The following is a 17117-nucleotide window of genomic DNA, read 5'->3' on the forward strand; positions in this document are numbered from 1 at the left end:
GAGTTTGTATCACGCAATTCTGAGAAAAAAAGTCAGAATTGTGAGATAAAAAGTGTCGCAATTACCTCTTTTATTTTTTATTCAGTGGCGGAAACGGGCTTCCATAGTTTTCTATTGTTAGATTAAAAAATTACAAAAAAGAAAGAAAATACATATAACATAAATGTATTTGTTTCTTTCCTCATACTTCTTAAAGTTTTTTTTCCTTCTCCTCAGTACACTGTTTACTTTGATGTATGACTTTTCTTCCAGTAGTTACTCCGAAGTACAGCCAATGATGTCATTAATTGTATTACAGATGCTCCATCTGGAAAAGAGAATGAAAGAGAGAGAGGGAGAGAGAAAGAGTGAGTGAGAGAGAGAGAGAGAGAGAGAGAGAGAGAGAAGGAAAGGAAATGTGCGGCACCGACTTGTATACATAATTAATAAGAGCAGCACTTCATTTGAAACTTCAGGGTTTGCTGGCCAGTGCAGGACAGGCTGTGGAGTGCTCTGCTTTGTATGGTGAAGTGCGGAGGTGGCTCCTTTCACCTGCAGCTGCTCTGTTACAGCCCCTCTGGAAAAACAAATAACCTTGTGCGTGTGTGTGTGTGTGCGTGCCCGCGCTCAACCCTGACAATGGCGGGAGCTCCTGTGACAAGAGTCCATGTGATGCAGGCGTGTCATTAAACTGCTCGCTGGCCCGTGGCCCACACTTCCTAAATGTCCCGTCCCGCCAGAAATAGCTCAGCCATGAGATTTACTTTTTTTTTTGGTCTGCCTGTGTGTGCATATGTGTGCCAGGGACTACGATTGTGAGCCTGCAGTATTGTTCAGGTTAAAATTGGTCGCTGTCTTATTTTTGGATCAGAGCGGCTCACGGGTTATAAATAGATGAGGAAAGGAAGGGAGATACCTGCCGAGACTCCGGCGGGCTCTGCTGTCCCCCCACCACCCAATATTCACATTGTATTCTCTTAATAACATGCATTTCCCTATACAGACTTTGATATGTGTGGTTTTAACAGGAACTTATTACATGGAAAATAGTCATATGACTATAAGGCTTGCGACAGAGCTTGGTTTATGGTCTTCACGGTTGGCAAAGAGAAGGTAGTGTGCGAAGAGAAGAGAGAAAAAAATGTGCGTAGGCATGGAGTGTAATCTAATAGGGCGACGTCCACATCATGGAATATTTTTAGAAGTGAAGTGCTAATTTTATTTCTTCATTACAAAACTTGAGCTGTTTATGAAAATTAAAGTATTTTCCCACCTCCTGTAGAAGTACCACATACAATGTACTGTAATTTTAAAAAAAATAGCCAGGAACCTAAAAAAGTGTTTTATGTGAATGATTATTAAAAATATTATTAATATGACTTAATCAACCTAACTACACTAGATTGCACCAAGTCATTTTTAAGTGTTAAATAGATAACATGCATTAAGATAAATTATCCTGAGGATAAATTGCTTACTACCACATTTTATAGTGTACTGTTTTACTTTTAGTGTGTGTAAAATTCAGTGAAAATTTCAAGTTACTTTGCTAAGCAAATAGGTCTTCAAGTTCAGTTTATTTATTTTCTTTTAAAATGTCTACAGTACCGTTCAAAAGTCAGTAAGGTTTATTTTAATTTCTTTTATTCAGCAATGATGCATTAAATTGATCAAAAGTGACAGTAATGACATTTACAATGTTACAAAAGATTTCTAGAGTAATCACTGCTGAAAATTCAGCTTTGCCATCACAGGAATAAATTACATTGTAAAATACATTAGAACACTTATTTAAAATTGTAATAATATTTCACAGTATTTTTGTTTTTACTGTATTTTGATCAAATGATTGCGGCACAGCTGAGTGTAAGAGACTCCTTCAGAAACATTTAAAAATCTCACTGAGCCCAAACTTTTGAACCCTACTGTATATTTGATTAAAACAAACCTCAGTGTAAAGAGCTCTGCACTTAGCACATTACGATGTCCCCAGCCCTGTTGCTAACTGTTAAGATTGTGAATTAATGATGTGGTGTGATTGAATTTGACTCGGCAAACATTCCTGCTAGCTCGCCCTAGTTTCCTGCTGGTGTCTCTCTAGAGGGGTTGTGTATTGGACCTCTGGACTCTACGTTAACACCTGTAGACCGCAGAGAGGCCTGAACATAGGCCTGACACCTTAGTTAGATTAGAACTACTGTAAACCATAGAGTCTGAAGTTAAAGTGCTGTTGAGGGAAAGAGTTTGACAGCAGGATTTTCTGAGTGGAGAAGTGGCGTGTTACTTATACGTGTATACGGTGTATGCATTATAAATGACAGAAACTGATCTCTAAAATATATGCTCAACCATTTACACTCATTTTATTACTGCAGTTGTTTATTACAACAACATTGGATTGGTCCCACCAGAGCAGAGGACACACAATGGACATAATTTCATTACATTGACATGGTTGCTGTTATCCTCAGGTTATTGTTTCCAGGGTCAGATTAAAAGTGCCACACTCTGCAGGCCTGTTAACATAGGAGGTGTAATCGTATTAGATTCATCATCATCTTTCGCGAGAAAGAGGAACTGCTCTTGTCAAGCTTCAGCGCGCAGGTGAAGAAACCTCATGCTAATAAAGAGGCAGTTAGTCTCTTTCCCTCTCTCCCTGAACGGGCATGTGCCTTTGTATTAATGTGTTTATGACAGTTTAATTGGATAAGCAGGCCGCTCGTAAAAAGTCTACAACTGTTTTCACCAAGGCGAGCACAGACCTTTTTTTCCACGTTCTGCTAGGCAGTCCGTCGCTGACCCACTTCTGAGACGGTCGAGAAAACAAGGAAGAGCCAAGCACAATTCATGGAGAATGACAGAGAGAGGGCAAGAAAAAAGTTTTTTTTTTTTTTGGGAAGTTGATTTGACATTTTTTTCACTTTCACTCCATTTCTTCCTAATCCTAAACACAGCCGACTTTTTTTTTTTCCTCCAAGCTCCCCTCCAGCGGAATCGGACTGGGAATGCTGGTGTGGATTAGTTTCTGATGCTTGGCTAGACCCCTCAGTTAATTACATGTGTAATGAGTTGTTTATTTGGGATAATGCGCAGCAGGAACTTCTGCCTACCGCCGGAGCTGGGAGCAGACCCAGGGAGAGTCAAGGATAGGATAGGAGGATGGAGGAAAGTGAAGACAGGAGAAAGACAGTCCCCACCATCGGCGCCAGAACGAGGAAAGGGAGGCTCGGCAGAGGAGGGGGTGGGCATTCTCATCCCGTCTCAGGGTCAAACAGCCATAAGACTTTTCTCAGGGCTGGGGGGAATAGAAATCTGCGAAATAACATACAACGCAGAAAAAGAAAAACAACGTACGAGGGAGGAAAAGGGCCGATGTGTGCCCAGCAGTGCAGAAGGGAGTGGAAAAGTCCATGGGTGCAAACGCAAAGGAGGGAGGCAGAGACGAGTTGTGCTATCATAAGCCGAGGGGGACAGCTGGGGTTATGTGAACGCTGCAGCTGGATCGGGAGCCGAGGGAGATCGCCGAGCCGATCCCTGTGCTGCCGAGTGGCTGGAGCCTTGAGAAAAAGCTTCCCTCCCTTCGCAACCTTCTGCAGGCTGCACTTTCCCAAACCCCCCTCCTAAAACGAGATGGTGTAGATAAGCCTCTGGAAAAAATACACACAGACCTGATTTATACAACACCGGCTGTAAGCACTTGCTTTCATTTGTTTTATTTTCCGCTCTTATCAAGTCGAATCGAGAAGCAGTCATTATTTAGCTAGAGTGAGTGATTACCATCAGAATAACAGCAATTAGAAGGGTGATTATTTTTTTATATAAATGCCTGAAAAAACAACACGCGATATGTATCTCGCAATTTTTTATTCTTCCTCTGAGCAGAGATTTTTCTTCTTTTTTTTATATTTGACTAGCATATTTTTTCTCCTTCATCGAGATGACTGAAAAGTGTGAAGCAGAAAAGTGAAGCAGTTTAATCCAGTGTGCGGCATTGGAAAACTTTCGCTGTCACTGCTTTCTGATCACATATAAAAAACAGGCCCGTCACAGCTGCAAGACACAAGAAACACAGTAAAGGAAGCTATGCAAATGTGTGCAACCCTGACATGCTACTGAACAACAAGGTAAAGCCTGAGAAAATAAATAAATAAACAAATAGTGAAATACACGCGCACACATCACACACTACACATGGATACTCCTCTATGGAGGATTTAAAAGAAGAATGAAAAAAAGGTACAAGTTGTGGAAAAAATTTTTTGCACACACAGGGGAGAGACTGAGATTAATTGCAGTGATGCATGGCAGGACATCTTGAATGTCACTACGAGGCTGAAACTCGGAAAAAGGAAATAGTTACCCTTAAAAGGAAACTTTGCACATATACATATATATATATATATATATATATATTAGAGTGAAATAAATATCTTACTGACAGGACAAATTGGGAGGAGTTTGGTACTGCGTAATCCAGAGGCTTGTAACAAAGTCAGGCCAGTCAGCATGTGTGTGCGTACTACTAGTAGAAGTCATGAAAATCTCATATTTACACTCACTTTTCTTCCGTTCTTTTTTCCTTCTCAAGGGTTAACCAGCAGCGCTTTATCTGATCATACTAGCTCCACGCTCTAAACCTCCTGTCCATGTTTGAGGTTTTTCTTTGAAAGTTCGGGCCGTTTTGATTCACCACAGCTGCACTGACTCTTTAATCAAATGCTATCTTTTCACTGCTATGCCCCGTCTACCCTTCTCTCTCCCTCCCCTCCCCTCCATCGTCCCTTAACGCATCTTAATTGGTTGGTGCTATATTTCACAGTTACACAATTTGCACAGTAAAGACCTCTTAAAATAATCTAAAATTAATTTCCTTTAGAGCCCTGTTGCTACAGTCATACATGTTCAGATGGGCGTCCTATGACGTTGAGTCACGTCTAGAGCTGTTTTTAAGCGTCCCGCCATGAGCATTGGATTTTTTTTAGATGACATGTCAAGTTAAAAATAGCTCTACTTTTAAAAACGTGTCTCAAAACCCCAGTGCGCGTCAAGCGGTTTTTGAACACATCTTATGTAAAGGCCCCTAAGAAATGTGTGACTGATGGAGGTTCGGTGCACCCGAGACCAGCCTAATTACACAAGCTTTCTTAAGCCGACTAGTCATTCATGCAACCATCCAACTAGCCGATTTACTCGACATCCCTAGTCCTGCATAAAAGGAAGTGAGGCCAAGAAATAGAAGGAGTTAGTCAAGAAGGAACCGTTAGGAGGAGGAACGAGAGATAGGCGTCACCCAGTCATTTTGGAACTCATGTTTAGACAAACGCTAACTGCAACAATCACAGTTTAATGATCCGCAATGTCAACAGTGTAGAAATTCTTTCAACAATCAAGGGGATTGACTTAAACCGAACTGTGACGTCACTCGAAAATCAAGGTGGGGAAGGGCGGAATAATGGCATAACATTTTGCAGCAGGAGATTTAAGATAGTGTCTGTGCTCACGTAATCTTCATCTCCTCTTCCGCACTCTCTTCCTCCCGATCTGGGTTACTCGGTTTCCTCGCAGAGCTTTGGGACCGATGAGAGAGAGAGAAATGTGGGGGAAAAAAGACTCAGGTCAACATTTTGAAGGACATGCTTGCTGAATGGGTTTCAGCTTCAAATTATGTTCTCCCTGACAGATCTAAATGTGTTTTTTGATCAGTTTAGATGTCTTCAGGTCACCTCAAGGGGGGTCAGAAATGGCATGTGTGATGTTAGAGCAGCTATCGATTCATTTCTCTGGTCAGTGTAAGCACAGCGAACAGTCATTTGGACATATTGCTTTGAGAACCGCAGAGGCAAGGTTTCAAAATGACAGAGTTATGTCATTTGCTTACAGAGCAGGTAACCGATCATTCAGAAGCGTGTATTTGCTTGGTTGACTTTCTCAGAGACACTGAGATGTCTGCATATTGCAGAATACTTAATTTATCCTGATGAGAGCTGAGCTGCGCAATTCAAATGATTTAAATTTAAATGATTTAATATAGTTTTATTTCATTTCATTTAAAAATAATAATAATAATAATAATAGAAAAAAGCTACTGAAAAAGTTCTTGCACTTGTACTTGTTTAAACAATACTGAGTAAATTATTTTCACAATTTCTGTTAGTACATCATAGGTCAAAGGATGTGCAGGGCAAAGGTCAATGCCAAAATTGCGGATGCATGACATACATCTATCTGTACAGAAAGTATTTTGGTACGCATTACTGTTATTAAAGTGCTTCATTAAATTCAGTACGTGCTATTATATTAAATATTCAATAACATATGAATTTTGAGTAGCTATAGTCTTCGAGATTGAATATTTTATTACTGGAAATGAATATAGAGATATATAGAGCTCAATATAGAGAGAGCTCAACAGATGACTTAAAGTTGTAGAAAATGGTGCCTGTGATTTGAAACTGGATTCAAACCAAATAATGCTGCTTGCATGTGTAAACTCACAAACCTGACAAGACTTTTAGCTGTTTTGACAAAGAGAGGTGAACTTTGGGGAATTCATAGAGGCAGGCGTGTTATTTTATGGTACATGTAGAACCATTTAAGTTAGTGCTGGGTGGTATGACCAAAAATTTATATCACTTTATTTTTCAAAATGATACCGGTTTCACGGTACATGATGGTATTTTTTTTTTCATGCATGACCAGGTGTTAACCATATTTTCTACTGTTTGAGAGAGGAAATACTGCAGTATATTGACTTAGAATGCCCTATTTTACTGTCATGATGAGTGAATATTGTCAAAAAATACCACACTAAATAGTGACTAAACACGACCCCCCAACTGAACCATAGCTAAGGTTTATCCAAAAATGTCGCCTGGTTTGTCAGTATGAATATTCTATGGAAAAAAACCGCTAAAAGGGTCTGAAAATAGCTAAATCTAGTGCTAAAGTCGCGCTTGTGTGTGAGAGGCACGGGAGCTGATGGAAGGGGGCGGTGGATATTTGTGGCGGTCAATGTGGATATTGTGGATGAGTTCTTCTGTGTCATCGCGTTCTATTAGTTCTACAGCTTCAGTTTCGGAACTTTCACGCTTAGTAACACATACAGCTGTTCCCTCACCACAGTGCAACAGTGAAAAGGGACCCCTTTCAAACAGTGTCGCGTTCCGAACGTTGTTTAAGCGACATACTATTGTATTGCGGTATTTTAAAAATTAATATCATAACAAAAATAAACACGGTATGAACCGGTATACCGCCCAGCACTAATTTAAGTAATTAGATGTTGATTTCTGTAGAGTCCTGAAAGAGCACTCTGTTTAACATAAATACACAAGAAAATGACACTTGAGATGGCACATTTGATGATATTGCAATTTCATTCTGACCTTTAACCTTTTTTTGCTTGTTTATGAGTACAGTGAAAATGAAAGAAATATCTGCTCGCCGACTGTTTCACCATCATTACTGAAACATCACTCATAAAAAGAACTTTCATGCAATCACTGCCGATTGATGGGAGAGGTTGCTCAACTTCCCTTTTCCACCTTACCCCCTTTCTCCCCCCTCAAACAGCATCTTGTAAAGCTGCTGCAAGAAGGAACCAAAAAAATATTCCCATAAGCAATCTTTAAATCATTGCAGTGAGATCCTGTACATGAATTAAAAAAAAAAAATCCAAAGAAAAGAAAAGAAAGAAAGGGACCGATGATAAAGTGGCAAAGGAAGTATCTTGGCCCTCGCTCTTGCCTGGTGAGCCACGTTCGCCTCTGGGCTTAATTGAAGCCAGGAGGGAGCGTTTAATAATTGCTGTCAGAAGATCAAATTTAATTCTCTTTTCACAGGACCGCTGTAGGGTAGAGTGAAACAAATTGTCATCGGAGATTTCCAAATGAACAAAGCTTTTAATTAGTCTGATTAGAATGCTGTGGTACAAAGGGAGAAGAGGGGATAAAAAAATGTGCGATGAAATAATCAGAGGATCATCCGAGCATGCTGTCTGGTGTTGTGGGGAGGTCTCATGACTTTGTCTTCTCTCCTAACTATCACCCCCAACAACATGGCTAATGTCGCACAACAGTGTCGTTCTCTGTCAGTAATCCTTTTGGGTGAGGATATTAGGCCTTGTCTGTTGACAGTGACAAGTTTAGTTTAGTATTTATTTATTTATTTTTTATTTGATTTAGTTTTCTGTGGATTTAATAAACACCTAATTCTGTTTCCTGATTTGACTCTAGAAGTGTACAGCTGAGTAGTGGTTGCTGTGTCTACGCTAGTTTTCCAAATCTGATAAACTATGCAATGCTTCACAGCAGTAAACTACTTTTGTCATTACGGTTTTAGCATAAACATGCCTGTTCATACACAATTCAGCTTTGAATGAAAGTGAAAACTGCTTTCTATAAATGATGTGGCTCATTTACATTTTCAGAATTTGAAAAGTGATTTCAGCTGAACCTGAGCTAACCAACTAGTTGTCTGTCATGCAATACAATGTGAGAGCCACTGTGAGTTTTTTTTTTTTTATAATGTCATATGGCTATCAGTTGTAACTCTATGCTGCGTAAGTCGCCATATTTGGCATCTGCTTATTAATTCCTTACTTGTTTGATCCATTTCTGTAAGATGATGTATGAACAGAACAATATGAAAGTCAAATCTGTTAGTAAATACGATTGTTTTTCTCAAACAATGAAGGTGTGAAAGTAGTCATAGTCATTGTTAATTAAATTAAATGTCTGTCATGCAAACAAGTCTTTCTCTTTCTGTTTTTTTTTTTTTTAACATGCTTTTTTTTTTTTAACGTGCTAACGTAGTTTGACGTTATTTCAGTTCTCCTTTCTTTCTTTAACTCTGTTCGACTATACTAAGAACTCACCCAGAAGTCTGAGAGATTCCTTGAGGTAATGTCTTCAGCATAATGACCGATGAAACCACCCAAAGCAACCCACGTAATCTCTATTTCGTGTCCACCGCAGGGCCATCGCCCTGTTGACCAAGACCAAGCCACTGTTAGAGCTGTAATTTTTGCCTTACTTCTTTACTAACAGCTGGCCAGCCAGAACAGGACAGGACAGTGATCAGTCAGTACACCATTCACTCAGTATGTGTCTGTCAGCTGAGCAGCTGGCTTCAGCACACTTCTTTCAGTTAGAGTTGACACAGTATGTTGTGCCATGCTTTCCTTGGGCCAGTAACCAATCGCTAATTGAAAGACAGCTCTCACCTTCCCCGGTTCTGGCTTTAGCGGGCCGCACTTCTCTGTTTACTGACTTCATGAAGGATGCAACTGCTGTTCACACCCTTTCATTCTATTTTCCACTGTTGCGCTAGGTCAGGTGCCACCATATGAAAGACCAACACTACGGCGCTTTTTCATCAGACCTTGCACCAAATCTCCATATTTCCCTTTTACAAAGTGTTCAGAAAGCAATTCATCAAATTAGTAGGAGACAAAAACTCTATTCATGACACAAAAAGAAAATAATATGCAGGTGACATACTTTATCAGCTGAGATTCTGAAGTATGCAACAAGTAGACACTACCAACAGCGATGGGAGTGATGTGAGCTGAAGAGTTGCCAAATTGGAATTGTTTTAATTAATTTAATTTAATTTAATTTAATTTAATTTAATTATCTCTAAATAAATTTTTATTTAAAGGGGTCATATGATGTTGCTAAAAAGAACATTATTTTGTGTATTTGGTGTAATGAAATGTGTTTATGAGTTCAACAAATGACTTTTATGTTATTGTTATGGTGATTTGAAACTGGATTTGTACCAAACAACGCTGCTTGCAGTGTAAACTCACATACCTGACAAGAGCATGTCATATTTTAGTCGTACATGATTCTGTGCCAAGATTCATAGCTGTTTTGACAAAGAGAGGTGATCTTTGGGGAAGTCATAGAGGCAGTCGTGTTATTTTAAGATACATGTAGAACTATTTAAGTAATTAGCTGTTGATTCCTGTTGAGACAGAGGGAAGGTATTGCAGCAGAGTCCTGAAAGAGCGCCCTGTATCACATAAATAAATCCCTCCACCCAATGCCCTAATCTAGCAAAGAACCTGAAAAGAGCTATTCACTAATCATTGCAAAAACAGAAAAGCAGTTCATTTATAATTGTACACTTTTGCTAATAAAACCTCACCTTTTAGAAAATGTCTCTCTTCATCTCTGCTTTTTTCCGTCTGGGTTGAAATGAATTTAAGAAGAAGCAAATTACTTGAATGGTTTGCAAAGTAAGATGGTCTGTGAAATCAGTTTTACTATCTCAGAATGAGGTTGTTTTGTGTGATGAAATCTAATGCTGTGGATGCCATGATTTTTTGACCATTCTGCTGTGAGTATGTTGGTAAAGCTTTGTTATTAAAGTTTTGGCTTTAAGTGCTTAAAAAGTAAAAACCACAAGACCTTTTTGTCAGATCTTGCATCAGTGAAGGCCATTTGTTTACAGTCAGCTGTGGCTCAAGCCCTCAGCTCTTTTTCTCTCTATTCTTCTCTTCTTTTTTCTTCTTTTCTGGCCTGGAGAAGGAAGCACAGGAGTTTTGGTTCCCATTTTGTGTACGCTGGAACAGTTTAGGAAAGGAAGCACCTTTACACCTTTGATTGTCTGTGGCTGCTGATGTCATATCCTTCCACCATTCTGTGTGTATGCGTGTATGTTTCCTGTCTCTATCCAGTCATACAGTGGGGGGTCTAGGGGGTATAGATGACCATGGAGGAACCCAGATAGACACTGATGCTCTCTTACTGAAATGAGACTGTGTGTCTTACAGTAACTTTTAATGGGTTTTGATTGCATTCAAAATACATTCGGTGGAAATCAGGGGGAATCCAAATCAAATGTGTTGCATAACTATAACTGCTTTTCTGCACTAAACATCCAACTATTTCAAATGTAAACTGGTTAAGCAATAAACCATATGATTTGCATCATATGAGGACTCAACATAATATTTTTTTTTTCCTTTTGGTCCACAGAAGAATAACTTTTTGATTTGTATTTTTATTTACTAGAAATAATTATCATACAATTGAACAATTCCTTTAAATGTTTTATTTTCGTCACAAAAATTATGTATTACATAAAGAATATTCACAACATTTGTTAACAAAAACTTGCAGTAAACTAGAAATGAGTATTTATTTTTTTATTAATTTATTAGGTTATTTATTTTTATTTTTTTTACATATGATGCATCAAATGTAAAATTTTCATTGTCCTTACTGTTGAGACTTATTTATAGTGGTAGCTGAGAAAAGTCTGTACCTTTTATTTCTGACCACTTTTATTCATTCAAATTTTTAAATCCACATGCGCAGTAAAAATGCATGCTGTATGCCAACCATTTTTACTGGCACTCATTAAGATCTTCATGGCCAGGGTCCCTCCCACACTGATCCTGATCTCAGGTTCAGGTCACCCATCCTGTGTCTTTTCCACAGCTAAGATTTATGGGCACTCGTCAGCTTTGTCCCTCAGGCAGATGCTGCCACACTTAAGAAGCACTGCCCATAATGACTTTAAACAGACAATAGACCGTTAACTCTCTCGCTATGGGCTCCCTGCCCCTCGTCAAGCACAAACCAAACAACCGCACCTCCATAAATATGTGTGTTAAAGAAAAAACCTTGGGTGTAAATAACAGTACTTATATGTGACCATGGACCACAAAACCAGTCATAGGGGTACATTTTTTGAAATTGAGATTTATACATCGTCTGAAAGCAGAATAAATACGCTTTCCATTGATGTATGGTTTGTTAATTTGTGGTCCAGGGTCACATATAGTTTTGAGGATTACAACATAAAAATTTCAAAAGCGTGCCTTTGTATTGGAATTGCTCGGAAGACATATTAAAAATTGTTTTTTGGCCTCTTCAAGGAAACAAAGTTTATTTTAAAAGAGTGAGGGTTTATTTAATGTATCATGCACCTCCTAAAAGGTTTACTTTCTGCCCCGTTATATGTTATTTCAAATCTTCGCGACCACATTTCCCCACGAGGATAGAGGATACTGCCCTTTTTTTTCAAGCACACGCTAGTAGCAAATGTCTTGCAGATGTGCTGCAAAGAAAAGAAAAGAGGGAAAGTGGAAACGAGAGAGTTTACGAAGGGTGGCAACATTGTGCTGAGGTAAATTTCTCAAAAGATCAGCTCCTGTCTGATTGTAATAATAACGTACAGATGACTTTAATGTGGTGGGAGTCAAGCACCACTGCACTGTTCCATACAGATCGCGCCAGATCTCAATAAAAGTGAAACCTGCCGGAGTTGTATATCTCATCAAAACAAATGTTTCATTATCAAATACAGTCTCTGTACTTTTTTACAAATATAATTCATGGTATTTGCATCTTAATCATTTTTCATTCTCAACACGAGACCCCTTAGAGAAATATAAAATGGCTTTGTTTCTTTGTTCCTCTAACAAAATTATATCGCTGAGCACGGAGAAGAAGTCATATTCACTTTATTAGGACTTTGACAATACAATCGCGTGCGAAATATATATTTTTTTATTTTCCGGTGGAACACTAGGGACCGAGCCGACCCAGAATTGTGCTTGTTTATGAACATACTCATTGCACTCACAGTTCCATTTCTTAAAGGGAGAGAGAGACAGAGCGAAAGAGAGAAAAACACACAGCACCTCATTACATCCCAGTGCCGGCACCCCCACCTCTCTCTCCTTTTCCCCCACGATTTCTCCTCATTCCCCCACCACCCTTGTGCTCTGTGGCAGAGGAAGAGAGGCATGGTTAACAGATGGGAGGGTGGAAGCCAGCTTCTCCTCCTTTTCCTCAAGAGAGACCTGCTCACATCTCTCTCGTTTTCCTTTGGTTTTCTCTTTTCGCTCTGATTTGCTCTTTATACTCTTGCTTTGAGCCCAATATATCAAATGAGAAAGGTTGTGGGTTAACTTGTCTTATCTTTCCCTCTCTGTCCTGTAGCATCCCTCTGTGACCCTTCAGCCCTTTGGTGGTGACCTCTCTTCCAGGCTTTCTTCTGTCTGTCACACTAAGCCAAGCTTGTCCTGAGGTTCACTTTGGAAGGAGGGATCTTTCTAGCCCTCGTCTCTCTCTCTCTCTCTCTCTCTCTCTCTCACCCTCCCCATATGCTTTGGCTATGGATTAGTGAATTGGCTTATCATGGCAGAGAAAGCCTGTTAGTAGTCCCTCTCCGCCTCACTCTTTCTCTCTATCTGGCATAATTGCACATACTAAAGACTAAAACCCTCTCACACACATTTGATCTCAAACACACACATAGTCTTTGTTCCCATGTTTTCGGCAGGGGTCAGTCACACTTGTGCATCAAGAAATCATTTAGTCTGATATTGCATATGAGTGCTTGTGTGGCGGTGACCGGACCGTTTTTATATCTAAAGCGCCTCTGGCTGCTGATCAACCACAGCTTGTCTGCGCTGTAGTTCGGCTTTACTGGTGTAAATTGGATTGTGCTCATCTGTGGTAATCTGAAAGCAGATGAGTGTGAGCATGTGTACATGTGAAGGAGGGGATGACGGAAAGAGAGAGATGGGGGAGGTGGGGTGGCCAGGGTGTACAGGGTGAACGGAGAGTGAGAGATTGTGCTGAGGTTGAATCAGGTTGTCCCAGTGCTTATGGGTGGGGGAAGGTTACCTGGTGCCTGAAAGGATATCTTTATATGCTTTAGATAAAATATCAAACCAACACATTAATTTACATTTTTTAAATAAATAAACAAATAAATAAATCTATCATTATAGTAACATGTCCACAGGTAATGTGAGGTTATTGCATAAATAAATCAGTAAAAAAGTCAGTGCAGGTTTCCTTTACATGTCTACAGGTTTAATATTTTGTTATCTAATACAATAACATTCAAACTATCATTCATTTCGGTTTTTGGTGCCACTGTAAACACGAGTCAGTGTCCAGGTGAAGCCCATTAAAAGGCATTTAAAATTAATACGTAAGGTACAGCAGGTCCATGTTGAGACTCTGGCATGGTTGATTTAGGAATTACAGACCTGTCGTTATCAATGAGGAAGCTACTCTTTGAGTTGCAGCCACAGACCCTGTTTTGATTGAGTTAACTACTTAATCAGCTTTCAAATATGAGCAGTGAAACCACACTCCGTGATGCCACGTCTGCTGGGTAAATATTTACACAGGCACCCAGTCGTTATCACCAGCTTGTAGTTGAGTTGTTTTGCTCCTTGTTTTATGTCTTTTACAGTGGTCCTCTAAACAATCATCAAGCCACTTCAGATTTCACCACTTACACGCTAAGACGTGCTTGCTAACAGTCCAGCTCTTGGTGAAGTACAGAGCGCTGTTGTTTGTATGCTAATAGAGTCTTATTCTCCGTTATTATTAGAGACAGTGGGGAAAAAATACATTATTTCAATATCAGCATTTGTAGCAAAGAAACTATATATTTAACAACTCTATTTCAACAACACCAAAGGAATCCAGCAAATATGTGTGGAATTTGGGAAATTAGCCACACTGTATGAAATGAACATGGATCTGAGCCAATGAAATTAGAGTTTGCTTGTGGTTTAAACTCAACTGACATGGAAAAGTCTCTGGAACACTTTAAAACCCCTACTCCACCCATAAACACTTGATTATTAATAAATGAGAGCAGCATGGCAGCACGGATAGACGTCAGAAGCGCAGCGTATGCTTTAGGTGTATCTACATCAATGTTCCTCGCTCGCTCTGGCAGGTGAAATCTGGTTCAGAAAGAAGAAAAAGAGCCGAAGAATAAAGAGAACGCAATGGAGGGCTTTTAACGTGACACCACTGACAGATTTACTGCATTACAGCGAGCTTAAATAATGGGACACTCATTTGCATAACGAGGGATGTTATCACCTCTACTGTCAGAATAAAACACAACAACACTTCTGCCACTCCTCCCAGAGATGAATCGGATTGGCCTACTTTACAGCACCAAAGAGGTGCGCACATGCACACAAACACCGGCACATGCACACGTGTGTTCTGTGATCGCAAGCTCTCGCACTGTGTGGATCTGAGCTGTGAGCACTTTATAGAAAGCCTGGGTTAGCTTCTCAGGTGAGGGCAGCCTTTCAAAAGCAGAAAGAGCTCAGCAGGAGGGCCCGATAAAGGCCCTGCACACCTTTTTCCCTGAGAGACGGAGAGCTGAGCAAAACCGTGACGTGACAACGGGATCATATTCTAGAGCGGGTTAAATTAGGATGGCCCACGTTTCCATTCAGGTTCTTCTTCAGCTCTTATGGATGGTAAAGCCTCATCTCATCATCAGTCACAGTTTTGTTGCATTCACACAAATGTTCAGCTAAAAGGGCACTCTAAACAATCATCAAGCCACTTCAGATTTCACCACTTACACGCTAAGACGTGCTTGCTAACAGTCCAGCTCTTGGTGAAGTACAGAGCGCTGTTGTTTGTATGCTAATAGAGTCTTATTCTCCGTTATTATTAGAGACAGTGGGGAAAAAATACATTATTTCAATATCAGCATTTGTAGCAAAGAAACTATATATTTAACAACTCTATTTCAACAACACCAAAGGAATCCAGCAAATATGTGTGGAATTTGGGAAATTAGCCACACTGTATGAAATGAACATGGATCTGAGCCAATGAAATTAGAGTTTGCTTGTGGTTTAAACTCAACTGACATGGAAAAGTCTCTGGAACACTTTAAAACCCCTACTCCACCCATAAACACTTGATTATTAATAAATGAGAGCAGCATGGCAGCACGGATAGACGTCAGAAGCGCAGCGTATGCTTTAGGTGTATCTACATCAATGTTCCTCGCTCGCTCTGGCAGGTGAAATCTGGTTCAGAAAGAAGAAAAAGAGCCGAAGAATAAAGAGAACGCAATGGAGGGCTTTTAACGTGACACCACTGACAGATTTACTGCATTACAGCGAGCTTAAATAATGGGACACTCATTTGCATAACGAGGGATGTTATCACCTCTACTGTCAGAATAAAACACAACAACACTTCTGCCACTCCTCCCAGAGATGAATCGGATTGGCCTACTTTACAGCACCAAAGAGGTGCGCACATGCACACAAACACCGGCACATGCACACGTGTGTTCTGTGATCGCAAGCTCTCGCACTGTGTGGATCTGAGCTGTGAGCACTTTATAGAAAGCCTGGGTTAGCTTCTCAGGTGAGGGCAGCCTTTCAAAAGCAGAAAGAGCTCAGCAGGAGGGCCCGATAAAGGCCCTGCACACCTTTTTCCCTGAGAGACGGAGAGCTGAGCAAAACCGTGACGTGACAACGGGATCATATTCTAGAGCGGGTTTGACGAGGGCTAAATCAGGATGGCCTATGTTTCCATTCAGGTTCTTTTTCAGTTCTTATGGAGAGTAAAGTATCATATTTTGGTGCACCGTAGCTCAGCCAGTTTGTTGAGTTCACATAAATGTTCAGCTAAAAGGGAAATTCCAATGTGTTCGTTCAGACGCTAGTGACAATTCTGTGAAATGTTACACCAGCGTTGTTTAGGAAAGTGGCGCAGCTTGTCGTTCAGGCAACAGTAAACGTTACACTGCAAATGATTAGAGCTGTTAAGTTAGTGGCAGTTCCAAAACACTGTCAAATTCTCTGTGACTGTAGAGAGAGCATGACAGTGCTGTCTACCCTCATAGTCGCAGCTGAAGCGCGAGAATCTGATTTGCATGATATTGATGGCAGAAAACAGCGCTGCCTCGGATCGTCTGCAGATTCTTTTGTCTTTATTTGCTGTCCCATGTGGCTCAGACTCTGCCTTTCCCTGTTTTTTAAAGCTGCGGTTTTGCCATTTTTCATCTGACTTAATGCCTTTCTCTCTCTGCCTTTCGCAGGTACAGCTACTGGAATCTTTGAATTGAGTGGAGGAAGTCAAGAGAAGAAAGCCTGGTTTGAAGAAAAAGCAAGCAAAAACAGAGGGACAAAAGTATAAAGTTCATTGGAGAAAGAGAGAGACGAAAAGACGGGGACAATGGGGAGGAAAAAGATTCAGATCACACGGATTATGGATGAGCGCAACAGACAGGTGAGTCACACTGACCAGGAGCCAAAAACCACCTCTAGACAGCTTCCTTCACAGAAGTTTGATGGGTTATTTCAAACTAAAATAGACCAAGTAGGT

The 17117-nt window shown here is 40.2% G+C and overlaps 1 protein-coding gene across 1 annotated transcript in view; it reads left to right on the forward strand.

Annotated features, from left to right (window-relative positions):
• LOC107753177 (myocyte-specific enhancer factor 2C-like) overlaps positions 1 to 17117 on the forward strand; it is a 69465-nt gene that overhangs the window by 5928 nt on the left and 46420 nt on the right. The window contains exon 2 of the mRNA XM_016569299.1: positions 16831 to 17021. Coding sequence (XP_016424785.1) covers positions 16968 to 17021 — 54 coding nt within the window. The 5' untranslated portion in view covers positions 16831 to 16967. The remainder of the gene's footprint in view (positions 1 to 16830; positions 17022 to 17117) is intronic.

This window comes from Sinocyclocheilus rhinocerous, unplaced genomic scaffold (assembly GCF_001515625.1).
Source record: "Sinocyclocheilus rhinocerous isolate Xijiao unplaced genomic scaffold, SAMN03320098_v1.1 scaffold3063, whole genome shotgun sequence".
In the NCBI taxonomy this organism is placed as follows: Eukaryota; Metazoa; Chordata; class Actinopteri; order Cypriniformes; family Cyprinidae; genus Sinocyclocheilus; species Sinocyclocheilus rhinocerous.